This window comes from Pieris rapae, chromosome 9, assembly GCF_905147795.1.
Source record: "Pieris rapae chromosome 9, ilPieRapa1.1, whole genome shotgun sequence".
Taxonomy (NCBI): Eukaryota; Metazoa; Arthropoda; class Insecta; order Lepidoptera; family Pieridae; genus Pieris; species Pieris rapae.
Window position 1 is genome coordinate 2,502,048 of NC_059517.1, and position 27,491 is coordinate 2,529,538.

A 27,491-nucleotide genomic window follows, 5' to 3' on the forward strand; every position below is an offset into this window, starting at 1 on the left:
AAAACTAAGGAGGAAAAAGGAAGGCACAAATATGTCTAACTTTCGTAGGTTATGTAAGAAGCCCTTATAACCCGTTATATACGTTACATATTTATCGTGAAAGTTGGTGAAAACCTGTGGTGTACTAAGTTTTCTGTCCATAAACGTCAAGGTGTCTCGACACTTTCCACTCAACATAAATCAGGATGTGTTGCTAACTTCAAGTTTTTACACTACAAATTCTAAAGAACTGTCAAATTGTGTAAGTGCCAAAACATTTTAAGAGCTGTCTTCCTAGGTGGTTTTCGTTAAATGTCATTGTTCCCGCCATTAGTGGATTAACTTCAAGCTAAACAATGTTACCTACCATTCAGTTATATTTTATGCATTGACTCAGGCACATAACCAGATATTGCAAGAGTTAAACTGACAAATCTGCGAGAAATTAGGTAAACGTATATTTATATAATTTATTCATTTAAAAAACCAAAGAACACGCTCTCTAAACCCTCAGGCCTACTACACTTCTCGACCAAGTATAATTACCTAACATACATTAAAATTCCATACATAAACATCCCCGCCGTGGGAACGGAACATTTCTTTATGATTTCTCACAACCTAATTGTGATTTAATGAAATGGTGTAATTTGGGCTTTTGAAGTAATTCTTACGGTAATTATCTATTAAAATGGCGGTTTGAGACTAACTTTCACCTGTCAAGATGCTTTATTGGTTTGACAGAATACTTTGTGATGTTGTAAAACTTGCGTAATTGGAAAGCGGAGGGTTATCAAGAATAAATGTAAAAAACATTTAAAACATAAAATTTTACACTAAACTTCATTTATTTTTACGTACTTTTTTACGCCTACTTATTTATTTTTTAATCATTTAAATAAAAATAAAAAAGTAACATAACTTATAAGGGATGCAACGTTACCTTATCGCAACCTAATAACAAGTGATCTCTTCCAGGTCTCTTCAAGGTGAAAATATATAAAAAAACGTAGGGCAAAATAAGGTAAAAATGAAAAAAATCAAATCAACAATAATAAAATTACAACCTTCGTACTATCAGACTTTACAGACGCTAGCAATCTCCATAAATTCCCATTTTTTTATAAATTTCACAGTTCGTCACACAGTAAAATACCTACAATACTGCTATTTTTACATGAAAAAATTGATATCCAAAACGTATTGACAAAGATAAAAACAAATCAAATTTTATCTACCTCCAGCAATCTTAAGTATGACTCAGCATTCGTCACTGTTTCAACTTTACAAATGATCTTAGAGAATAATTAAGTACACCTACGACTGATTTATAGGTCAACGTGTTAGATACCTCATTTGGGTCCATTAGCATTTCATTCTTAATAGGTCTTAGATGTTGGTATCACATTCTGGCGTCCGTAAGAATTATCTTTCATTAAATAAGCCAGGAATGTTAAATATAATTAACACATTATTATTATATTTTAAACAGTAACTGTAAATTTGTGAAAGTAAATAAAATAACAGTAATAGCAATTACATATTATGTAGATAATATCAACAAATCAAATTCATTTTGGCTTTTGCGTTCTCTGAGACGGATAATTTTTAAAGTAACTTAGGTATATACACTTGTTGTTCCTTATGTAAAATGTTGTAGATGCAATGATATGAAACATTAACAAAACATTGTTAATTAAGGCTTATTAATCTAATTCAGAAACTGAATATAACAAAATCTCTAGTTCAAGCACATTAACTATCAATCGGGTATTTATAAATGATTTAATATTAGTGATGTATAACGTATAATAACAAAAACAGTGGCACTCCAACCTCTTTATGACTGGGCCTTAGATTTCTGAATCTGTGTCATGGTCATTTTTCAATCTATTAGGCCTCCTGACACACCGTCGACCATTGCCACCAAAAGTCAACTGGTGCACAGCCGGAGATCGAAACTACAAGCTCAGAGATGATAGCCGAACGCTAAAGCCATAAAATAAAAAATAAAAAAAATACGTTTATTTTGGAACATAAGATCATCTAGGTATCACTTATTCCACGTCAATCAATTCGAACCTGTAGGCATCCCTACTCATCGGCAAAGAAGACAGAGGGTGTAGGCCGAGAGAAAAAGCCGGCGTATAAAAACTCTCGGTACTCTTTTAAAAAAGCAAATCATTAAACAATATTTAAAACAAATATATCAAATTAATTAGAGGTAGACTGCCCAGAACTAGTCCCAGGCCCTTTTATCAACTAGATAATCAATAACTTTATAGTAAGCCTTTTTTCACAGCTTTTCTTTAATACATTTCTTAAATTTATTAAAAGGCAGAGATAAAAGAGCCTCTGGGATTTTATTAAAGAAGAGTATCCCTTTTCCCAAAAAAGAATTACTAAACCATTAGGCCAACGCTGCTAATAAAAACAAATTAATAAAATATTTTTAAATGTAAGGATTAGAATATGATATCATCAAGTTAAGAAATATGTTTTAAAAAAAGGAAAATAAAAATACTTCGATGCCATTTTTGGCGAGACCGGCTAGAATGATATCACTCTGGGTTCACGGCCAGCGGATTGCATATTTATTATTTTTTTATATTAATTCTAAGACGATATGTCCACAGTAAACGAAAGCTTAATTTGTCATAAGTTGTGTATCTTGAAATTGAGATTGGAGACTATATCTGTATCAAAATGATTATCGCATCGGGTTTGAAACAGAATCATAGTAAGAGATTATGTATATCAATTTACTATTATTCAAATCTTCATGTGTGTATCGTCGAACTAATCTTCGTCTTTCAGGATTTATTAAAGCAGTTGTAATTATTTTAAAATAACAAATCGCGTAATTCATTAAAATTTTATTTTGAACCACATTACTATTATTACAATTGCCCTATACACTCAAATTATTACAATAGCTGCCACATGTATATTTTATTTTATTTAATAACAATAGTATGTACTTGACCGAGTTTGACATAATTAACAAAACTTGCTCAATACATATGTGTCCCACATTGTCTATTGATAATGCCCCCATACGGGGCTTACAATTGCGTAATTCATCAAATTTAAACGAAAAATGTTTTTTCTAAGCCTGGGCCCGAAACTTCTAATATTATACTCGTATACATTAATATATTTTTTTCAGTTAGTCATCGCAGCCCATAGACACCCATTTTTAATGGGTGCGTTGCCGGCCTTTAAGGGAGGAGTACGCTCGAATTTTAAAATGTTGGAGTCGTATCTCTCAGAGAAGACCCCCGCCGGTAGTCGATTCCACATACTATATACTCTTTGTATAGATGTGAACAATCGCCCACAACTCCAAAATACATATTTTAGTGACGTGTCGAAATCTTTCCGTATTACCTTTGTCAATTTTGACTATATATAATATATACTATTTTAATAAAGAAAAATGTATGAAATCATACATTTAGTTTATTATCCTCTTTCCAGACCATTTTGTTGTTTCAAATGTTTATCTTTTATCCCCGGTTCTAAACACACGACCTGCCCATTTCCCTCTAAGCCTTAGAACAAGAGCATCTGAAAGTTTTGTTTTGTTACGAATGTAAACATTTCTTGTTCTTCTCAGCTTCAGTTACTTTTATTCAATTGAGAAACAGTTTTGCGAAGCTCGTCGGACCGGACAATGTACGCCCTTGACTTTTCTCAGACTTAAAGACCCCTTTGAATGACCCACTGTTAAAACATTCCGTCTGGGTAATGTTATCGCGGGAAAACACACTTTGAACTGCTCCAACGGTTAATCTAACGAACATATGATATTCTAATTCTTCAAATGAAAAATATTATTTTGATGTGAAACATCTATAGCCGCACGTAAAACTGATTTCTGGCGTGGCGACGCATGCTGTGGCGACGCGTCGCCACAGCATGCCTTATGATATACAGTCTTTATTATGATATACAGTCTAAATGTAGTAGTAAATTTCACATTAAAAATATTTAATGAATATAATGTATATTCGACAAATAGTCATCGTTATCAGAAAAAAAATGGTAATATTTTATTTTATCATTATAACATATTTATCACAGTCCTATCACAGTCTGTTCTTTTCTGCATATTACATTTAAAAAAATAATATCGATGTTTCACATCTGCCAGGCGTCCCGTGACGGCTCACATTTTTTGTAGAAATAATATCATTATCATCTCATATAAATAAATATCAATTTTTTGAATAACGATTCACAATAGAAAATGATATTTTTTTAATTATGGAGAAAAAAATTAAAAACCGGTTTTTGGGTGCCTTCTGACATAATAATAACAGAATACTTGAGCCCATTCTAGTTTATCCGGGGCTAGCCTGCTCATATTTTTAGTACATAATTTATACAATGTGAAATAAAAAGATATAGTGTAGGTAACTCGAAAAAACTCTACGGCCCAAAACGTGGAAAAATACATATTGTAAACATTTGTTTTTAAATACTCGATATCCAAGCTATTTTTAATATTTTTTTTCAATTCAAAGAAGCTACTATAACTATAGTAAAACATCTTTCATGTATCGAGTTTTGTCTGATTCGTGTGTCGCCTCAATTTCACCGTATACCGGTCTCGCCGACCTGAATTCCACTCTATGGTTATTATTAACTAGTTGACCGCAACTGTTAAGGTGCTGTGTTGGTCTGTTTGCTTTTATGTATAGGAAGTCGAACCAAATTAAAGTGACTTGTTTATCAAAGTCTATTTACGAAAAGATAGGAAACGACTCCGTTTATAAAGTGAATTCTATTTTATTTGATTAATAATTATTATTATAGGTTAGTAAACGTTATATATCTGTTCTGTAGAAAAGAGTATATGCTTTATGTTTTATAAATCGCTTACAGTCAAAACTGATTTCAATGTAGGAAAATAAAATTGGAGATTCCTATATAAAATAAACCTTTTTCGCCACAATTCAAAATAAAAAAGATTGTAGAAGAAAAAACACTTTTTAATCGCCTAGATTAAAAAGAGTGGCGGAGAGATTGCCAGTTCTTCTCCTCTTCTTCATATTTCTTTTTTTGACGTTCATAAGTGTACATTATGTTACCTATATGAATAAATGATTTATGATTTCATTTGAAAAGAAATTTTCAATTTCTGCAAGTCAACCTTTATAAAACAAACATTGAATTGACTGATAATCCTCATTCACAGACGAAGCCATATCTTCTACAAGTACCGATATGTTTTCCAACCCGTTGAATAAGCAATAGAAACAATCGCCTTTAATCATATCGGCTAATGAGACGACCTTGCTGTATCCTCATATTGTGTAGTCTAATTGGCTGTCCATCTTCACAATACATTTATCTATGCAAATTAGCTCAATTGCAGCTAGCACGTAGCTGGCCCGAATCAGCTTTTTCGCCACACGTAATTATATAGAACATGAACATGCAGCATACTCTCTGATGTTAGTGATAATCCTGATTCTAAAAGGTAACCCATTTGGGGTTACGAACCTTGCTGGTTCTCTAAATGAATCCTAAATTGTTTGATTTCTGCAAACTTAAACTTGTAGATCAAAGGATATTAGGATACAAATATAATCGTCCCAGGTCCTTTGGTTTAAAGCCTTCCTCTAAACATCGGTTCGTTAATGAAGCATGAATTGTGTTCTTGTAAATCCAAATAAATACATAAAACTGGTTCAAATGTTACCCTCGTAGAGATGGAATTGTTAAAAGTCTGACATACTGTGACTTTCCTATTAGAAACAGATGGTTGGCACGCCCGCTTAAGTAGATTTGTCTAATAATACAATAAGGAAATAGAGTCTCGATGGTTGCAGTAATCTATACACAAGAGTCCGCGTGACGTAACAAGGAACGAGACTAGACACAATCAACACACGGTCCACAGTCTGACCATAATTTAATAGAAACCAAGTAAACAGTGGGAATTACGATATTGTCGTCTATTATAAACGAATTCAGGCTTTCATTAAATCGGTCCGGTAACTTAGCCGCGAAAGCGGAACAAACTCGCTTTCGTTTAATTAATATAAACTTAATCGTTTAATTTCAGGACCTGTTAAATCTTTGAATTGCTATATTTAAGTCTTCATTTCCGTCTTATGTCATTATCGCCGTGTGACAATTTTAAAGATAACATAAACCAGTTAATAAAGTAATAAATATAAGATAAAAATACTTGCAATCGTATCGTTCAATACTGCAATCACGCGAATAAAATATTTATGGTGATAGCCGCAATTAAATGATATTTAATTATGCGTATATGATTTGTAACAGAGAGTTATGAATTATTATTGAAATGTATTCAAATTAGATTATGTATGTCTTCTTTGCATATAGATGCATGGTTTTAGTGAAAGTTTTGCTTAATTATTATTTTTTTCTTTTCAGAATGCCAGTTATGTGATCAACAGACGCTATTCAAGGAGCAAGATGTCACCTGTCTGCCACAGCTTCGTACAGAATGCGTGGAAGAAAGATTTCTGCTCCAACTGCTTCAAATCTCGCGAAGAGCACGCAAAACAAGATAGGACACAAACAGACAGCAGCAAATATTTACCGACTCCATTCCAAAATAGAAACACATTCTTCAAGAAAACTCCCACAGGCATTCTTAAGGTACAATCTAAAAAGAAAAGCAAACGTAATGTTCGCTTTCCTGAAGAAGTATGCAGTGTCATAGGTTATGGAGGTGACGACTGGTCCGATGGAGAAGAATTCGAAGTCTCCGAGGACAACGACGAAGATGATTCATTCCCAGATACAGAAGAAGAAAGAGAGCTTCACAAGATAACAAAATGTAACACAGACTTTAACACAGTGAAAGCTAACCTATTAGGTGATTCAGCAGCGAAATCTTATACGTCCTTAATGTTAGGCAAAGTACAAAAAGATTCTGATGGAAAGAAGAAAACACTAATGGTATCAGTTACGCCGTTTGGACAAGATAACAATAGTCCGTCAGTTAAGACGCATGTTCGAAAACCTGCAGTCATTTCTGGTACTGACCCACCCACAGAAGAGTCAACAAAAAATAATTACAAAACAAATATCATACTCTCCACATACATTAAAGAATCTGAAACCATTATTGCTGCGGAAGGAGTTAAATCTACTGATAGTATATTGTGTACAGAAAAATCACTCCTTGAAGAAATTTCTGAAACTTTGCAACAAAATCGAATGAGTGGAAGTGATATGAGCTTTTCTCAAATGGGCAACAAGCCGACTGTTGTTGAAGAGAAGGTTAAAGAGAGTATGCAAGATGAGTGTGAAAGAAAAGACAGCAACGAAACCAAAAAGAATGGTATCGTAAGAAAATCCCCGTTACCGAAAACTCAGGAAAGACCAAAAGTTAATCTAAGTAGATCAGAGTTTAAGTTTTGTAAAATAAATATTGAAAGTAGTAACGTTGATTCTGCTGTCAGCACGTTAAACTCTACTCCAAATAATTCTTTCACGTCGGACGATGAGAGTTTTAGTGCTAGAACTGACTCGGATAATGATGATAGCGGCCATTTCTCTGAGCCACACAAATGTGAAGAAACCGTTAAGATCAAGGTGTTTAATGAAAGCGATAAAAACATTAAAATGTCACCGATCGGGCAGTCAAGAAAAGTAGACGGACAAGCTCATAGTGGATATTCAACATTCCAGAATCCAATTATAGATATGCCACCCATTATACCTAAACAAGAAGTAATATTCTCCGCGGAAGCGAGCCGTGAACTAGCGGGTGAGCCCGATGGGCGGGCGGATCCCGATGAGTCAACCGAAGCCCCTGCATTACCTAAGAGCCCAATCCCTACTATGGATCCACGTCCATCATTCCTTCACGGTATGATCACTGACATAATGCCGTCAAAACCTGTTTTACCTGAAAAGCCTAAGCTTCCCGTAAAACCTGTTATTAAACAAACGAGTAAGAAAAATAATACCGCTACACAAAACGTTATGCAAACAACAAAAACAGACAACGAGAAAGTTACTCGACATGCTAATGAGGAAAAGAATAATGAATTATGTGAAGATCGATCAGATACTATATATTATGCAAAACCGGTGTTAACTAAACAAGATAGCGACACATCACTTAACAGTTTATGCAAACGGAAAGCGCCAACCCCACCTTTAACTCCGAACGAGGAATTCTCTAACAATATTTACCAAAGAAATCCTAATGGATTTATGAAGTCTGACTCACCGGTCGTACGTGAAATGGAAAAACGAGAAAGAGCTGTTATGTCATCGTCACCCAAACAGAGACAATCAAATGAGCCGGAAATATCCAAAACAGATGTTCCGGAACCAGCACCAAGGCGTAATATATCTCTTTCACATGACAATTTACTATTGGACGAAAAGCGAAAAGGAAAACTGAAGTTCTCTATCAAGAAGTTGTTACGTATCGGTTCTTCGAAAGATTTGGATAAAAAAGAGTTAAGCGTGGCCTCTGTTACGAAAGTAACAAGTAAAACTGAAGAGATCTATGATTTGACACCGAAACCGAAGCCTAGATTGGTGATTATTCATCCGTTGGACATCAACGGATCCAACGTTGAGGTGGTGAAATCAAATTGCGAAATATCAGACAATTTGCGGCGTCTGAGTCACGACGATGTTTCGATATACAGTGGGTGTAGTTCCGCGACAGATGACATGCCGAAGGTCGTAAACAAACCTCCGCCTCCACCAAGGTTGTCGAGCGAAGACTATAAAAACACTTCCGGTATACCCAAGCCCGCTCGACCACCACCGCCTAAGTCTATCGCCCTCCAGAAGAAGCAAAAACAACAAGCCTGGGCGACCGCTCCCAGCAATGGTGATACCATTTATGCTAATTTAGGTAAGTCACGAACTTGTACTATTGCGAAATTAATTTAATATAATTTATTGCAACTTGCTAACATTAGTAGCACTAACATAAATACTTTTATTGATGTCCTTTAAAAAAACCTATGGAATTATCATGTAGCTACATATATATATATATATATATATATATTAAAAAAGGATATTGTAAAGTTATAACAATATGTATGATTATAATATATAATATATATGTAATATTTTGTTGCATAACATGCGAGAGATGATTCTATATAATAACTGTATTCATCATGGTGGTATATCTAACATTACTTATTCTGTTTATACTCCTAAATTATGTTATATAAAATTGATAGAAAGGACAATCTTTCTTAAATATTTTGAACATCGAACTTTTATTGAATACGTTAAAACTGACGCAAACTAACGCATCAGTTTCTAACATGTTTCATTATATAAAATAAATAACGACGCCACGTGCATCTTGTTCGTATTATATTAAGTTCCACATGTAAGATAAATTATCATTTTGTTTTGAAAATAAAGTTCTATATATGTTAATTCAAAACATAATGTTGCTACTGAAATTACGTGTATAAAAAAAAAAGGCCGTATCACATGCAATTTACTGTACTTGATAGTGGAATAACTGTGATCTCATCACACTGACCTCGTCCTGTCGTGACTACGAGCTTTACATTATAATTGTTAACATTTTATTCAAATACATAGATCACGATACTTTTCCTTTACGACTTTCTTAGCTAGGTATAGCTTACAGTTGAAACTCTATAAAACATCACTCGGTTTAAAGATTGTATTCGGGTACAGTAAACGATGACTTTTTTCTGTTATTTAATTAACTCCATATAGGTATCGATAGAAACCGCGTATCCTCTTAAACGTCGCTATATACACAATACACAGTATATATGTAAGAGTAAATAGCAGTTAGAGAGTAATGTTTTATGTATTTTATTTTGAATAATCTTCACGAAAGTGTCAATTGTAACCAATAAAATAATTAAATAATAATGATTTCCAGGAGAAATAAGATCAGCATTAGCTCCTCGAAAGCCAGAAAGAACGGCCAGTATGCGTGAAAGAGAGACACAATTAGAACTACTGAAGCGCAGGACGCCAATTGAAGACGATGACAAAGATGAAATAGATGATGGACCACAGGAACTGGTACAGGCCACGAACGACCCAGTTATCAACAGCTACGATGAAGTATATAACAACAAATATGATGAGAACTGCGATTCAGCTAAAAATAGCGACAGTGACTACGAATATGTTCACAACGCGCGGTCAAGCTCGCCAGAATGCGACTCGCCAATCAAGCCCCAAGAAAGACCAGAGAGAAAGACTGAAACTGAATTTCCCAAATATAATTTCCGGTCATCCCTGCCATACTGCGGAAGCGAGACAGAATCAGAGATATATTCCCCATACAGCTTCTACAGCTCCAATGATAATATGGATAGTCCAGGCAACGATGACTATCAAGCAGACATGACGCCGAAAACTACAACAAACAAATTGCGTGTTAGAAAGGGAAGGAGCGTGGTACACAGGAACTTGGAGGATAATTACGGGGCCGTGGTTATCGCGAATCACGAAGCGTTGGCACAGGTTTTAGAACAGGTAATTTGATATAATTCATGTAATTTTCTTGTACTAACTCGCGGCGTGGCGTGATGTAATTGATTAGAAAATCGCCCTTTAGCTACAACGGTTTAACTTAAACGGGTCGAGAAAATCACCTACTATGTTAGATTTCGATTTTGATAGACATAAAATGATGAACTACCGTAGATCAGTGAATTTAAAGTGAATTTAAATGGTAATTTAAAATTATCCAACTCCCTGCCACAAGACATGTCAATAATGTCATTCATTTCAAGACATCTGCAATTTTTTAAGCAGGTAAATTTAATTAATACGAATTTGAAATTCCTTACTAAAATGTCACAGAATACATTAACTATGTATTACGTTATCCAGACATCGCTTAGGAATCATTGTAATAAATAATTTTTCTGCAAACCGAAGAATTAGCGATTCCAAATCCATGCGAGTTGGGCAAATATTAACTACCAATACGTAATTTTCAGGTACAGCAAAGCGCAACTATGCAGCCGTCTCTACGCGGCTTGAAAGCCTGCACCAATCTACGCTGGACAGACTTCTGCATACAGAGCAAACACACAAAAGCAGGCCGGCGTTTCTTTTATCAAGCGATCTGGAACTCCAGCCAAGGACCTGTCAATGTCACATTAATGCTGTACAAGGAGCAGATGGCATCGCAAATGGTCTGCCAATCGGTACAACCTCAAACTTTGAGTCTTAATGCCATAACTGAGTTTTGCGATTTAGTTCCTCTGCAGCAGTTTGGAGAAGACGGAGAGGATCTGGTTCAAGGTAATATTAAACATGTCAATATAACATAAGTTTCACTTTTGTTATTAAAGCTGAAATTTTGTGAAAAATGTGACTTCAGAGTAAATATTATATCCCAGGTTTCGCCTAACATACCTACGGTTACTATAACTTACGGGTGATAATACGACACGTTATTGACATACCGTCAAACATACCGTACATACATCATTTATATATATATATATGAAGAAGAAAATAATTTCAACTGACGATTCTGTAGTAACCAAGTTTAGATTTAAATTTTAACATGTTATTATAATAGGCAAATAATTTTTATTCATATTCCAGCAACAATTGTCGTATTGGCTCACGCGCAGCCCGACACCATCGACTCGTACGGCGAGTTACTCCATATGACAGATTCGACATCGAAGGAACATCAGCTGGTTCAGACGGAGCAGAAACATGAAGCCATATTTATTATGCTTCAAGTCATAATTGGTCTTAAGTGCCTTCAAGCCCGAGGCGTTGAAGAAGTGCATGAAGCCCTAACATCGTTTATTATTTTGAAAGAAGTTCAGGCAAGCAATTCTTCGCCAACTCAAGATGATAGGTTGAACTCCCTGTCAGCTCCGAAGACGAATTGCTATGGAAGATTATGTATTTTGCAAGGGTAATATTTTCTTTGTTTAAATATTTAATGCGATACATCTAGGTTAAAAGTCCCAATGACTTTTTAAATATAGTTTTAAATGATGTTTATTTTGCCCAACGGGAAGACCGACAGGTACTGAAGCGAATGATACCTTTTTCATAGAACAGGGGGCAAACAAGGACGCTCACCTGATGTTAATTGTTAAGTGATACCGCCGCCCATGTACGCACTCAATGCCAGAGGGCTCGCGAGTGCGTAGCCGGCTGTTGTGTTTCCCCAAAACCGAACTCAAGATCTACTTATATTATTTTTTTACAATTATTTTCCTATTTAATAAAAAATATAATTTTCAGATTGGGTGACGACATTAACAGCAATAAAACTGAAGACGATCACCCTTCATCATTATGCAAATGTGCAATGAAAGCACTAGAAATACTTCTTCCAGGAGAAAAACTATCCCCTCTCCTCAAAGAAGTATTGCAAGAAGAACGAGCAATCTCCCTAAATCAAGCGAAATCTGTGCTAGAATTCATGCTTTGGGGTCCTTTGGACGTCGTTCAAGGCGTTCCTGTGAGTGAAAGGGAGCTGTCCCTTCAACGATGGTTAGATCTAGAAAGGGCAACAGTCTTACATGGACTTGTCAGAACAAGAATACAGCTAAATGTATTCGAACAGTTACATTTAATGTTTCTAGTACGGTCTACCGCAAAAGCGATGTGTGACGCGTCGGTGTTGCTAGAAAAGGCGGCAGTGTATTAAGCTTTACTCGAATAAATTGTCTATGCGCTGAGTTTGACAGTTACCATTCGGAGATGAATTGTCATTTTTGATTGTCGAAATTGAAATTCATTATGCGCATAGGTTAATTTTAAGTTTATATTGATCAGGCACTCGTAATATAATGTCCCGTATTAATCGGCGTATTTTTGCAAAGTATTTGTGCCAATTTTATAAAAGTATAGATTATAAATATTTGTTTTAGACATTAAAACGTCATTTTCTTATTATTTATTTTTTAAATTTAGAATGTTCGGCGTCAATTCGAGCTTATCTATAATTCCTTGCCTTGGGACTAGTGTAAAAGTGCCAATGAATTGTACTGAATACTCATTCTGCCGGTGCCTTGTATTATACACATAACATAATTGTAAATGCCTGTATTTATATTATATCTAGTGTACAAGCAACTTTGCAGTTCAAATAATTTTTCATACTTGTATTAAGATTTATTAAATAAAAACTTATACAAAACTACAAAAATTTTTTATTAAAACCATTACTTAAGATCGAGAGACATTGTCGAGTTGGATTCGATAAACATGAAATTATTGCGCTTTCAAATGTCTTCTGAAACTACAAAAGTTACTGAACTAGATCTTGAATTATTAAATAATTATTTATTGTATTATAAATAAAACCCCATTTATTCAAAACAAATAACATAATACATTAAAATATACCTAATAACTACTTAACCTTACAATTTAATAATTGAAAAATATTATTAAAAGGCGTCCCTTTAGGCAAGGTTCCGATGATACTGGCAGCGTTCCCCCTTTAAATAGCTAGAGTTTATATTACCTCGCACAAAGAATTAGTCTAGCTGCTAGACTAATTCTTTGTGCGAGGTAGCTGCCAGCTCTTCGGTCTCCTGTGATGTCGATTAAGTTTTTGATAATTCCCTAAAAAGCCTTATCGCTCTAGGACCCCACGGACCAAGGGTCTCGACACCGAATGGCGTATGGGACAAAAATTATAAAATACTATATGTCTGATTCACTACATTTTGTATATATTAATAAAAAGAGAACAATGCTTTAAATACAGTGAACGTAAAAATTAAACAACAAAATTAATTCTTAATTTGGAGTGAGCTCTTACGGTTAATGAATTGACAATTCAATATTTACATAATAATACCTCAACAAAACCTAGGCACATATATAAATAGTAGTAAGGTCATTATTTCCAATATCCATAATCATAGACTCAAAATAATAGACGTCGAATGGATAGCCTTCTCCTTAACCAGATTTTGGTTAACCAGTATTTATTGCTATTAGCTAAAAAAGATTGAGTTGAAAATGTCTATTTGTTAAAAACATATTAACAATTAACAATGGGATTACATAATATATACCATATTGCTAATGCAAAACCCAAAAATTAAAACAGATAATACAAAGTAATAAGCTATAGAAAAAATATTTACAATATAAATACTTAATGGAACATCATAAACTAATAGCGACCAGCTGAGTGAACTGGCTTCCTTCGGAGCATAAGACCTAGAAATACCTATATGATACTTATATTTAGCACCTAGAAAAACAGTTATCGCGATTCAGAAGGGTCCTATCCCTAACCAAGAAAAAAATACTTATAAAACAAGTGTGAAAATATAAAATCAATGTTAACATTTTACGAACCATCAAATCAATAGAGATTCAAAAATTTCAACTAATAACAATCTAATAACAACGTATAACAAAATTTCAATATTTTTCTGTACAGAAATAATGAACGATATAATTCTTTTTGTTAATTCTTTTTTAAGGGATCACCAAAAAACAAAAACAAGGGAAAATATTTACATTTCTTACGTAAATAATTGAAATCAATAAAAAAGGCAAAAGTGGGGTCGAGGTAACCACATAGGGTTATACCGCACAATTCTGCGAAGTGGGACGCCATACACTAAGAACGTCACACTCACTTTATACCAGCTGAGTGAACTGGTTTCCTTCGCAGCAGCTGACCCCGAAAGACGTATAACAGAGTTGCTAGTTATATTTAGTAACAAGAAAACCTTAGTAATCGCGATTCAGAAAGCTCAAAATTGCTGTCGGTAGATTTAAAGATTTTAAATCTACCCGCCAAACTTAAACAACAACTACAATTATTGAAACTCATAATGCCATTATTAACTGCCATTTTTTTTTTAATGTCAGTAATATGGAAAAACAATTATTATTAAAAACTTTTTTGATATATCTATCTATGTATTTGATATATCAGTAGCAACGTCTTTGTCGACAGGGATTTGTGAAAAAAGACCTTAGTAAAATAAACGTTCTAATCAGTTCTTCTACCGTAAAAAGTTGTGAGATCCATATAATACAATGTTGGTTAATTTATTCAGTCTCTACTTAAGGAACATTCTGAAGTTAATATAGAATTAACATAACAACACCATCTACTGACCATATCAATATTACAAAATATTACACTTTTATTTTGAAGGACCCTAAGTCAAATCAGTTCGGAAATATTTCAGTGGGTGCCTTAAAATGCGCTCAGTTGAGGATCGATGACCGTCGTTAAACGCATCAGCAAATCGCTAATCATAGAAAAATCAACAAAAAAGACAAAAGTGGGGTCGAGGTAACCACATAGGGTTATACCGCACAATTCTGCGAAGTGGAACGCCATACACTAATAACGTCACACTCACTTTTTACCAGCTGAGTCAAACTGGTTTCCTTCGCAGCAGCTGACCCCGAAAGGCGTATAACAGAGTTGCTACTTATATGTAGCACCTAGAAAAACAATGTAATCGCGATTCAGAAAGATCAAAATTGTTGTTGGTAGATTGAATACAAATCTACCTCCAAAGTTCAAAGAATTCAATGTGTCAATAACTGTATTGACATTTGTCATCTCATTATTGTAATTGTCATAGGCTAACTAATAACCTATTAACATAAGATTATTTTATAATGTCATCTTTATTTCGTTCAGGACAGAAAGGACAAAGTCGAATAATAATAGATGTATTTTCCTAGTGAATACATTTTATTTGCAAGCGACAACTAATTAGTACGATAGTCGTTACAACGTATCAGTTATTTCTATTACAAACTCTGTTAAGCAGTATCAGGTCATAAACAAAAGATACTTAAAATATTAAGATCATATTATGAGGATTTTGGTTTTCTTTTGTAGCAAGGTGCAAAACTAGACGTGCTCCTAAGACCTACGAAGCTTTTCATACTTCATACATCGCCAAGTTAAGAAATTTTTTACCATGAAATTTCAGAAAAATTTGAGCGATTTAGTTTCTTCTTCTGGTTGTTACTTATATAGAAAAGACAAATTCTAATAATAATGGATTTATTTGCCTTGTGAATACATTTTAGTTGCAAGCGACAACTAATTAGTACGATTAAGCTATTAGCAGTATTAAGTCATAAACAAAAGATACCTAAGGTATGTAGAACATATTATGACGATTTTTGTTTTCTTTTCTAGCAAGGGTCAAAAATAAATTCCATCCTAAGATTTACGAAGCTTTACATTCTTCATCCATGGCGAAGTTAATTTTTAAAATTTGATAGTGATCAAGTTTGGTACATATTATTAACATACTAAACGAAGTGAATGAAAGAAAGAAGCATTCGTCAGACCTTCAAAACATTTTTCTATCAAAAAATTCCCCATTCTATTATATAGAAATAAGAGCTAAAATATATATGGTAGGTTCAACATTCGTCTTGCTTGCCTTGTCGGTTTCTATATACACAACCATGCAAAGATTTTAATTATATTAGAATTACATAGATTAGAAATAATAAACACATGACTTTCACAACTTTTTATTGTCTTTTTTATTGTTGAGAAATCTCCTAATATCACAAGCACTATACTAATAACAATCAGAAATAACAATAATTTCTTATAAAGTAATACCATTGAATTTGTAAGTACATATAAAAAAAATTCAGCAAATACTAAAAAAAACAAAATTACCTAAAGAATTCAGGTGATTCATACTGATTTTAGCTAGGTTGAACTGAATTAACATCACTTAACCATATTAAAGAAATAATCTAAAATTGCACCTCAGCATAAATTCTAATTTCCACAAATCCCGTGAGTGTTGCCACCAATAAATTCAATTTATCATTTATAAATATAATTTTAAAAAATCTACAAAAAAGCTAAAAAAATATAAATAGCAAGCTTAAAAATACACACAATACTATTCAACTGTTTTATAAATAAAAACCATACAAACACATATGGAATGTTATGTAAGAACATTTGAGCTATGTAGAGTTTCGTCAAGAAAAAATATAAGAATTAAAAAATTATAATAGTCAAAACCGTTTACGACGACATCGTTTAGAACAACATACCGGTTATTTTGGCCAAAATCAAAGGTCCCGGCTGAATTCTATCATATTTGGTACTTAATCGTCATCGGGTATTACGAATTGACGACCAAATATGAGTAATTGAGTAGTCCCTTTAATGTCATAAGTCCCATTCAGGCCGAACTGAGCTGTAAAGGCCCTTAAGGCCAACAGCGAGATTCAAAATAAAAATCCTTATAACAGATCTTGACTGTATAAATGATATATTGTTGTATATAAAATAATTCTTTTATTAATTTTAATAATGCTCAAAATTTGTATTTCTTTTCAGATCTAAGAAAAAATAAATAATTAAATGCATAAAATACCCGCAAATAAAAAACCTATATATATATATATTATTGCATGGCAAAGAAACTTTAAAGCATTGTCTATGGCAGTGAATGTCCATGTTAAATATTACATATTTAATACTTTTATTTCTGATCTAATCATAATACTACAAAAAACACTTATACTTATAAAATAGTGATTTAAATGGAGGCACTGAAAACCTTTTTCATCTGTTTTTCGTAGGAAATGCAACTTCAACTAATAAACCAAACTGTGTTGTCTTACAATCCCTTGTTAAAGTATACATATTCTGGAGGCTTTCCGTCTGTGTTTTTCACAATTTCATCATATCTGTCCTTCTCGAAGCGTTTGATTGTGTCAATTGACAATTTGCTAAAAAAACAAAATATTATTATTTGACATTAAGTGATATATTTTTGATTTCTTAAAAATATAATCTACTTTGTTTATGTGTAATATTTATTCTGAATAAACTGTACAAAGCAATTAAATTATTAGCTAATTATTTTTTTTTAATATTTTTAACCATCTGCAATCAGCCTCTTGGCTTTTATCAGATTTTTTGAAATGATGACAATTAGATAACGCAAATCTGTATGCAAAAATGTTCAGTAACAATAAACACTTCTACACACTACAATCCTTTAAATATTTTAAAAATGGTCAAATTCAATATTAAGTTTGTCAATTTTGTTTGGTCGCGCCAACCTGAAGAACTACTGGTTCAAATTAAAAAAAAATATTTTAGGTGCGGTTAGGACACGAATATATAAGGGACCAAATCAAAGCGGGTAAAATATTTTACATAAACCTCACCATCGTTGTGGGAATATAGCGCACGCTGTCGGCACCATGAATGTTAAACTGTAAAAAAAAATATATAATTTCCAAAAACGTCCTTTAAATTTACATTTCGGCGAGAATCAAACTTAAGACTTTCAGGATTATATGCTGTTTTCACTTCGATTTACCAAACGAACTGTTACTATGTAGAAATAAAAAAAAATTGTTTCAATCTTGCCGTCAGACACTGTTGACATCTTTGTATGTTAGACAAAAGTATAAACTCTTATAAACTATTGCACGGTTTCTAACCGATTTTCATCAATGGATAGACAGACACGGCGATGAATGAAAGCATGCCTAAGACACAAACGCGTGACGGTAAAAATTTTAACGAACGTCACGTAGATCTGCAGCGTTTTTGTCGAAGAAAAGGGAGAAAGCGATTGAAACCTATTGAGAGAGAGTGAGAAACGGCAAACGTAGCATGAAGCACATAGCCACGGAGCGACAGTAACCAAGTGAGATAGATAGAGAGGGAGACAGAGTAAGAGAGATCGAGAAAAATTACACGCTATAAGTTGATGTATTCGTTTAGAAGTTACATATTAGAACTTTAGATGGAAATTCTGTCGCATAACGTCTTGTGCACACACGTAAACGCAGATTTCTTGTTTATTTATATCATAATTAGCATATATACCGTGTATAGATATACAAATATAAAGAGTAATCATACACTGGTACATAATCATCTATTGGGGGGCTTTTACCTTAGTAATAATTAATGTACAAAGAAGTTTTACTTCTGACATGTCTTCTTTGTAAAAAAAAGTTTATCCAGGGCGGGGGCTAGTTAAAATTATACTTACAATAGTCCAACTATGCTTGTCTGTATGCCAATGTGAGCCCACTTGATCCTCTGCATCCAGGCTTTGGGTTCGATTCTCTCCATTATCACGGGAAGGAGTAACATTCCCGGAGCGCACATTACGATTCTGGAAATTCATTTATATTAATATTGCCCCATTTTCATACATGTCATTATTTAGTTTTAATTAATTTCTTTGAAATAATATATATTTTATACATGGTATCAATAAATATTATTACTGTAATATCAACAAAGATAATCTATAAAGATTATTAGTGTAAAATCAATAAAGATAATCTATAAAGATTTAAAGATTATTAGTGTAAAATCAACAAAGATAATCAATAAAGATTGTTACTTTAAAATATTGTGAATTCCCATTTAATTTCATTAAAATGAATAATAATAATTAATTAGTTAGCTCACCTCGAAGTAACAACTTGTGAAATTCCCTTAACTGGTGCAAGTTGTGATTTTCCAATAACTTTACCATTTTCGTCTGTTACATCCAAACCTAAAATATATAAAATTAATAAACAAATTATTTATGGATGAAACTGCCCCGTATGATATAATTTTATATTAGTTTGTATTTTATAAATATTTACATTTAAAAAAACTATTTTTTTTATTTTCTATATGGCTATATATTTATTTACACATAAAAATATAAGAGATGCAACGGGCGTCATTGTCGATATAAAGCATCTCTTCCACTCAACTCTAGTAAGGAAAAAAAAACTAAAAAAATAAATATGATAGGTGCAGTGCAGTGAGAACCAAATCTAATAAAAAAATATGGAATCACCAACTTTAATCGAAAATAATGCAAAAAAGGATAAAGCTAATTCATGAATTGCGATGCTAAGAAAAGAAGAAGAAATACTAGAATTACAGTGACGATCGAGCAGATTAGGATATGGTTAAGAAATGTTTATGTACAAGAGTTTTAATATAATATCCTGATACTTTACATATTATGCAACTTTAGTTTAGCTAAGACAATACCTAATTACGTTTTCGGCTAACAATTATTTTGCGTTCCGATGTTCCATTAAAACATTTATATTATTTCTCTTATTAAGAATAAAATATTTATTTTGAATTTGAAAGAAAAAATTATAGACCTTACCAAGTAAAATTTCATTTTGCCTCATGAGTGGAATGTTCACCCAGTTAGCGGCCGCCACCGCCGCAAAAGGCACAAATCGCTGAAATCAAAATACTGTGTAAACTCCATATAACGTCCTACGAATTAAAGAAAACTCCCCTAAAACGTCGAATTCATTTTGGTTTAACTTTTCTTACATTTTATTCGTCTACATAGTATTACACCCACCCGCAATAACGACAATTAAATAATAAAAAGTACTTATAAAGTTGCCGAAATTAGTTACAACTGCGGAACTGTGTACGTTATTTTGTCGATTTATTGTCCTAGCATGTTATAAACTCGACTATCAGCATTATACGTACCGAACTTTCTAAGAAATACGTTCTTTTGAATACAAAATGGAATTGCTAAGCGTGAATTATCACGAAGATGCCTCAATATCGCAAAATATGAATAAAAAATACAATATAATTTCGGGTGCAGCAAAATACATCAGGCGAAAATAACAGACTATACGCAATAACTTTCAAATAAAAATTGTGTTTTATGTAATCCCTAACACTAGTTTGAAAATAAACTTTTCTTTTATTACGACATTATGTTAATGCTTCTATTATGTGAAATTTATGACATTTGCGTGCCTATTTACTTATTACTGTATCTAATTGTACCACTATCTTAGAAAATAAACAATTTCATTGTGTTGTTGTATGGAGTTTAAACTGTATAATATAGGTATGTTTATGATGAAAAGATTAAATACATTTCTTCGTTTAGTTTCATTTTAAACTGAGTCGTATCGAGTAATACGAACAATCGAGAATTTATTTTGAAACGTGATTTTGAACAAATTAAATGGTGACCTTATCCAACAAATGAAAAACTTTTATTTTCACATAGCATATAATTATTCTTATGAATACTCAACATAATTAAGCATATCGATCGTACTTATCCCGTTCTCTATATGCATCTCTACAATTCTTACGCACTTCATTGCACCTCAACCTGTAAGTGCGAGCGGGACAGACAGATAAATATAAGATATGACCCGAAGCCTCAGTTCATAATGCGACTAATATTTACTTTATTATTTTTATGACTGTAATTCTTTAAACAACTGGTTATATAAGCATACACATTTTGCAACGCACTTGCCAGTTCTGGCAATGTAAGTGCCCATGGGCAGCGGTATGACTTAATATCAGATGATCCTCCTGCCTTTCAGTTTTCACTAGTACTTAAACTTTACACTTTTCAGATTACATACACTAGCTCATCATCATCATATAGACATATGCATGTCAAACATCGTAAGTTACAAATAAAACAAAAAACAATATAAATAGACGTCAACGAAGCAAGGAAAGGAGAATGCTGAACATCAAAAAGGTAGACTATAGAAGGCACATAAAAATAGATCAGAGACCAAATCAATTGATGCTCTAAACCACGCAAAAAAACTGAAGTGGAAGTGGGCGAGTCATGTAGCGCGCCTTACAGATCACAGGTAGACGTAAACAATAACCCAGGCCCACCAGTCAAACGGTACAGAGACAGACCTTACTCTCGATGGGATGCTGGCATCAAAAAATCTCGCGTCCCCAATGGATGCAAGATGAGATGGCAAGCCTTGGAGGAGGCCTTTACCAGAGAGGGTTCCTGATACATACTAACTCTTAAAAATATTTACTAACACAGGATAACCAGATATTAGTGTATGAGGAAATAATTTAAGGCAAAAAATAAAAACACACCAGCTCCAAAGACTTTTTTCTCACTCGCACCCAGCCTAGGCTGCCCATCCTGCCTATTCCCATGGTCAGGAATCCTCCGTTGGCGAGCTCTGATATGTCTTTTTTAATTACGTCAAACGTGACGTCACCTTTACGTGATTAAATTTGTATGACAAATATTTGTTCGGTTAAAACATTTGATGATTGTGATGATTTTAAATAAATAATCTTATTTTATTCAATATTTCACTCACCGCTAAAATGGGGTTCTTGGCTTTTTTCTGTATAACAAATTTGAAAGTCAGCGCCGTGGCCATTGCAGCAGATGTCGCGGACACATACGCGGCTCCCATTTGCTTCGTGGTTAATGGGGAATTGGCGTTTCGGTTCGTATAATTAACTAACGCATTAAACGACTGGTTCACCCACTGCCAAAATACCACTGCCGTTGCAGTCCTGAAAATTGTTAAGTCTATGTAGTTTCATTTATATTAATTAGAATAAATGTTAATAACCAAAATTTTGAGGTCTCCTTTTTGTGTTGAATGATATTTTTTTGCTAAGCTATTGCATAGCTTTTATCGGCTTTGAGCGCAGCGACCGAATCAATAAATTCCGTAACGAAAATAAACCTAACGCGATGACGTCATAATAGGTGCCGCAAATACGCGTTAGAGCGGGACAGAACGGATACTGCGTATTCATATCTCTCTAACGAGACCAGTGACGTAGGGAGAGCGCGGCCGGTGTAGCCGTTACGGCTAGTCTGAGTCTGGTAGAGTTGTAAATTGGTATTTGTGTGATGCGTTGAGTGTGGCATTATAAATGATAGATACCTATACACCTAAATACTTTCTTACAAACAGCTGCTTACGTATTCGTCCGATTTCGTTAATTAAAAATAAAAAAATCAGAATTTATTCAATAAAAGAAAAAAAGTTTTCTTATCGGTCACCATGTTTAAAAAGTGAAACTTGAATTAATATCAAATAAAAAAACAAATACTGCATAGATAAAAAAAATATATAATTGCATAAATTGATAAAAAATGTTTATAAGTGGGATTAATAAATATTTTTATAAAGTATTTTATAGTAAAATTAACTGCTTGTTAGAGTTTGGTTCAATTTTTCACGGTAGAGACAGAAAACTGCTCACCTTATAAAAGTAGATACAGAAACTTGTCTACTCAATAGAAGGAAACTTATTATTTAAAGAAATTTGTTTATATAATCGTACATTTATAGGGGATTGGATGGGAACTAGAGATCAATAAAATTTGGAAATTCTTAAAAAAAAAATACAAACATACCTATACCACTGCAACATTGCTCCTGTAACAAGACATCCCCCGGGCATTTGGAATGACATCCTACCAAATACATTCTGAAGTTCTCCACTATCAGGGTGGAATGCAGACTCGTATAACTGCTTAGCTCTAACTACTTGCTCTAATTTTGTTTCGGATGGCTCCTTTCCTTCTCTGAAAAAAAATACGAATATTACGTCAGAACTTTCCGTAACCACAGCAAATATACTATAAACTAAAACTACTTTTGCCTTTTTTTAAATTTATTTATTAGCCGGATACAAAGTCTATTGGCACTTTAAGAAAAGGTATAACAAAATATCTTACAAACTGTCAACTGTTGCTGACTATGATTGCCATCAACCATTTCAATTATCAATTGAGTTAATAAGTAAAAAATTCAAAGAATTTGAGTTTTTTTTATATAGAACAGGGGGCAAACGGGCAGGAGGCTCACCTGATGTTAAGAGATACCGCCGCCCATGGACACTCTCAATGCCAGAGGGCTCGCGAGTGCGTTACCGGCCTTTAAGGAATTGGTATTATTATAGGCACGTAAGTCTAGCGCTGGCCGATACGTGGAGGGGATTGCTGCGCATGTGTACTGTGGTGCGAGGGCCGGAATGCGACTGGAGGGTCAATCGACGCTCTTCATTCCGCTAGCCCCCCTCAGGTACCTTTTTTTTTACTACTGCGCAATAACAGTCAGCGCTAGAGTTTCGTGCCGCTTCTAATACGCTCTTTTCTTGAAGGACCGGAAGTCGAATTAGTTCGAAAATACTTCAGTGGGCAGCAGGTTCCACAAAGTGAGACACACAAAGAGTAAATCAAGGAAACATAGATGGTCTAGCTGCCCCAGTAAACTTTGTTTCTCGTTAATGTGGTTTTACTTGGCCTACCGATTTAGTACATACCAACATGGAATATTTTGCTATGCTACCCCAGAGACTGTTTTTTCGCAATGAAAACTTTTTAGGTATTTCTGTGAATTTTTACCTATATAAAAATCCTCAGAGTTCAAATCATGAGTTTTTAAATAACAAATAAAAAATAAGGGTTAATCATAGAGGGGTAAAAATTAAGTGGTTTATGTATTTTGTTTGCTGGATTTTAAAATTAATGAAAAAAAAATTGTTGTGCCTAACCAATATGCACACAAAATTTCACAAAAATTCTTTGAGTGGTTTTGAGGAGTTTAATTAATAACAGTGACATGAGAATTTTGTATATTAGAGTGAAAGAGTATCTAAATTAATATTTTGTAAATTTAGAGTAAGACAAGTTGACCTTACAAGTTGATCTTGTTGTTTTAATCATAGCACAAAATTATTAACATATGAAAAGGCAGCAAGACTATTAACACAATTTACATAACTCTTATTTAACTCTTATGCATAAGAGTTAAATAATATAATAAATTGAAGGTCAAGCTTATCGCTATAATAAAACTTTTATTGTCATCCTTATTAGAATTACAGTAATTTAAAAACAAGCATAAAAATAAAATATTTATTCATCGGCGAAAAAATGTTTTTTAACAAAGATTCAAATTTGGAGTATTTTAAAACACAATTTCTACATTGTTTTAATACTGAACATCTTATTGTCCAACTTAAGCTATATAAAGAGGAAATTTTATATAACACTCTCCTCACTCACTGACTTTGCAAATTACTTTCAATATTCTCATTTTATTACAAACATGTAATAAACATGCTGAGTTAGCAGGAAAATATGTTTATCACATAAAATAACTTACTTATATTTAAAATAGAGTTCTTTAGCCTGATACAACTCTTTTTCTGGCACCAATGAAAGCAGGGGGTTAGAGATGAAGGCAAAGTGGCGAAATCTACCCACAAAAGTTGTTTGGTCCCACAAGGGCTGAGTGATATCTATTCTATTTTCGGAGGACATTATCTAAAAAAGAAACACTTAAAACACATTATTACATTTATTCAATATTTAAATGTAATAAATACTAAAATTAAATACCTTGTGCATATAATTTTGTAATATAATGAGTTAATATGTTAAAGTTATAATGTATAGATTTTGCTTTTAATCAATAAAGAAGATTGGTAGATTCTAAATATATTAAAATAAAATTTTCTTAATATGTAAATAATGCAAGAATGAGTTTAGGGTATTATTCATATGGATTTATTATCTTCTATTTAAAGTCTATCATTGGTGAAGGGCGTTAGAGCTAGTTTTAAAACAACTTTGCGACAACTAATTGCGAAAATTATATAAGCTTATTTAAGTCGCAGTATCCGTATTGAACTTTACACTTAAAATATTTATAATTAAAATATGTTAGCTTACCCTGGTTAATTAACTGCTGCTTTAGATAAAATCGAAATGCTTCTAAAATTCTGATTTCAATTTCAGTAATAATTTTAATACAACTACTCAACTGTAGCCAAGGTTATCCACTATAGACCGGCGCCCGGGCTGTCTGTCCGGGTGTCACTGACAGCTGACTCAGTGATGCCAACTCCTTCTAACTGATCCACCTTAGAGCAGCTTGAAATTTCCCTAAATATGGATAAAAAACCCCTTAAGTTCTGGTTGTATATCCGTTATCTTGGATATTGTTCGTATTGCAGTTATTGCCTTGCCTAAGAGTTTTTATTTGGTTTATTTTGTTAATTAGATTCGAGGCTATATATATTATATAGAATAGTGGGTGTTTTTAAGAAAAACATAAAATAAAGTACCCCCTAAATAATGTACATTACTCCGACATCTTAATTATACTTAAATTTCGGGGGAAATGCCCAAGTTGGCACTACTGGCGGCGAAGAGTTAAAAACGTGTTAATCTCTATGTATATTAACTCTACGGTTTGAACCACAAGTAACAGACGTGCCAAATCATGATGTTCGGTGGATTTTTTTAGGGAGTATATTTGGGGTTTTTTCGGCTGGTTACCTAGTTATTCGATGAACATCGTCAAGTAACTCATAACTAGTCAAGAGGTTATAAAATTACTGCTTTATCATTGCGATCTAAACCCCATTCTAATGGATACATTTGAATTTCATTTGAACCTTCTTATTCGAAAATAAGATAAGTGTTATTTATCACCTTGGCTCTTCTCCAAAATGCAAATTTATATTTCTAATAAAAAATTATTTATCTGAAATAAATTATTGATTGTCCACATTTTGCTATACTCTGAGTATAGCAAAACGTGGACAATCAATCATACATGGAATGATACAAGGTAGATAACTCTACCGGAATCTCATGGCAAATAGGGAAATAGAAATTTGTTGTGGGCAATATAAAATTGTGGGTAAATTGATTAAATGATCTTGATACTGTTTCATTTTATTTATATCTTAAGTATTAATGACCATTAAGTAAATTAGTTATCTGTATAAAGAATGTTATTTACACATCGGGTTTTCAGGATAGAAAATATGTCATGAAAGATAAATTGATTGTAAATTTGATATTACTTCAGTAATACAAAAAACTCATTCATAACTATAAAATGATTTCAAGAACTACAGTTGCATTTCTTGTTATTTATCAGACGATAACGTTTATTATAAATCGCCTTTCCACCATTTCAACTACACTACATTGTTTGATGAAATCGTTTTCACTTTTCTTTACATGTTCCCAATATTTTCGCCAACCCTCTCCACAAATTTGTCTTCTTCTGTTAGTAATTCTATGTCACTTGCAGGCCTATTTACGTTTTAAGCCTTAAAACGTCATAACCATTTTAATACTTCATCTATCTCATACAAGGGCGCAGACATGTTTTGTTTCACTACTTCAAATGTTGACATTTACGCCAAACATCATCTTATTATAATAAATCATTTGCATTATTTTATCTATGCGATACGATTTGCTTGTGTGGGCGCTTTCCTAATCTTAATATATTATCTCGGGACTCCTCAAGGTCTGCGATAAGTATTGAAACCCTGTTGTCCAATTCTTCAGCAACCAGAAGCTATCTTGATGCTTATTTTAACTATTGCCATAGGTATAATATTTAATTTTAAAATAATATTGGTGTATGTAAATATATAGGGAGGTGCTAAATCCCGTACGGGGCTGTGGCCTGTGCCCCTCTCGAGTGGTAAGATAGTGCGTACCCAGCTGATATACTGGTATGAGTGTGGGCTAATAGCCTTTAATTGGGGCTGCAGCATGCACAATAAGAGACAAGAGTTCTACTCGCAGCGCGCAGCCGAAATCATAGTCGTGTTGTAGGTACGTTGAGCCGAGAGCAACGATCGACTTTTTCCTAGGGTCGGGTCTGGAGTGTCATGTCCTGTGATGGGGTGCCAAAACGTGATCTCGACTTGGCCCTGGTGT

General features: G+C 33.4%; 2 protein-coding genes across 7 annotated transcripts in view; one reads left to right on the forward strand and one right to left on the reverse strand.

The window, feature by feature from the left end:
• The window catches only part of LOC110999686, a 65,374-nt gene extending 52,542 nt beyond the window's left edge, over positions 1-12,832 (forward strand). For all 5 annotated transcript variants that reach the window (XM_045629422.1, XM_045629423.1, XM_045629426.1 and 2 more), the window contains exons 2-6: positions 6,397-8,851; positions 9,881-10,485; positions 10,956-11,262; positions 11,572-11,896; positions 12,232-12,832. In XM_045629422.1, coding sequence (XP_045485378.1) covers positions 6,397-8,851; positions 9,881-10,485; positions 10,956-11,262; positions 11,572-11,896; positions 12,232-12,640 — 4,101 coding nt within the window. In that variant the 3' untranslated portion in view covers positions 12,641-12,832. The remainder of the gene's footprint in view (positions 1-6,396; positions 8,852-9,880; positions 10,486-10,955; positions 11,263-11,571; positions 11,897-12,231) is intronic.
• Positions 12,833-16,460: 3,628 nt separating this feature from the next.
• LOC110999728 (sideroflexin-2) lies at positions 16,461-26,132 on the reverse strand. Of its 2 annotated transcripts, none has more exons than XM_022268938.2 (9): positions 25,476-26,132; positions 24,907-25,081; positions 23,151-23,321; positions 22,093-22,294; positions 20,121-20,199; positions 19,415-19,502; positions 18,987-19,112; positions 18,148-18,195; positions 16,461-17,703 (listed from the first exon to the last, which is right to left on the reverse strand). In XM_022268938.2, the coding sequence occupies exons 2-9, from the start codon at positions 25,062-25,064 to the stop codon at positions 17,592-17,594; spliced, it is 984 nt and encodes a 327-aa protein (XP_022124630.1). In that variant the 5' UTR covers positions 25,065-25,081; positions 25,476-26,132; the 3' UTR covers positions 16,461-17,591. The 2 variants fall into 2 exon arrangements, with proteins under 2 accessions (XP_022124630.1, XP_022124628.1); XM_022268936.2 differs by having other exon boundaries at positions 24,907-25,067; positions 25,476-26,126.
• Between the last annotated feature and the right edge of the window lie 1,359 nt (positions 26,133-27,491).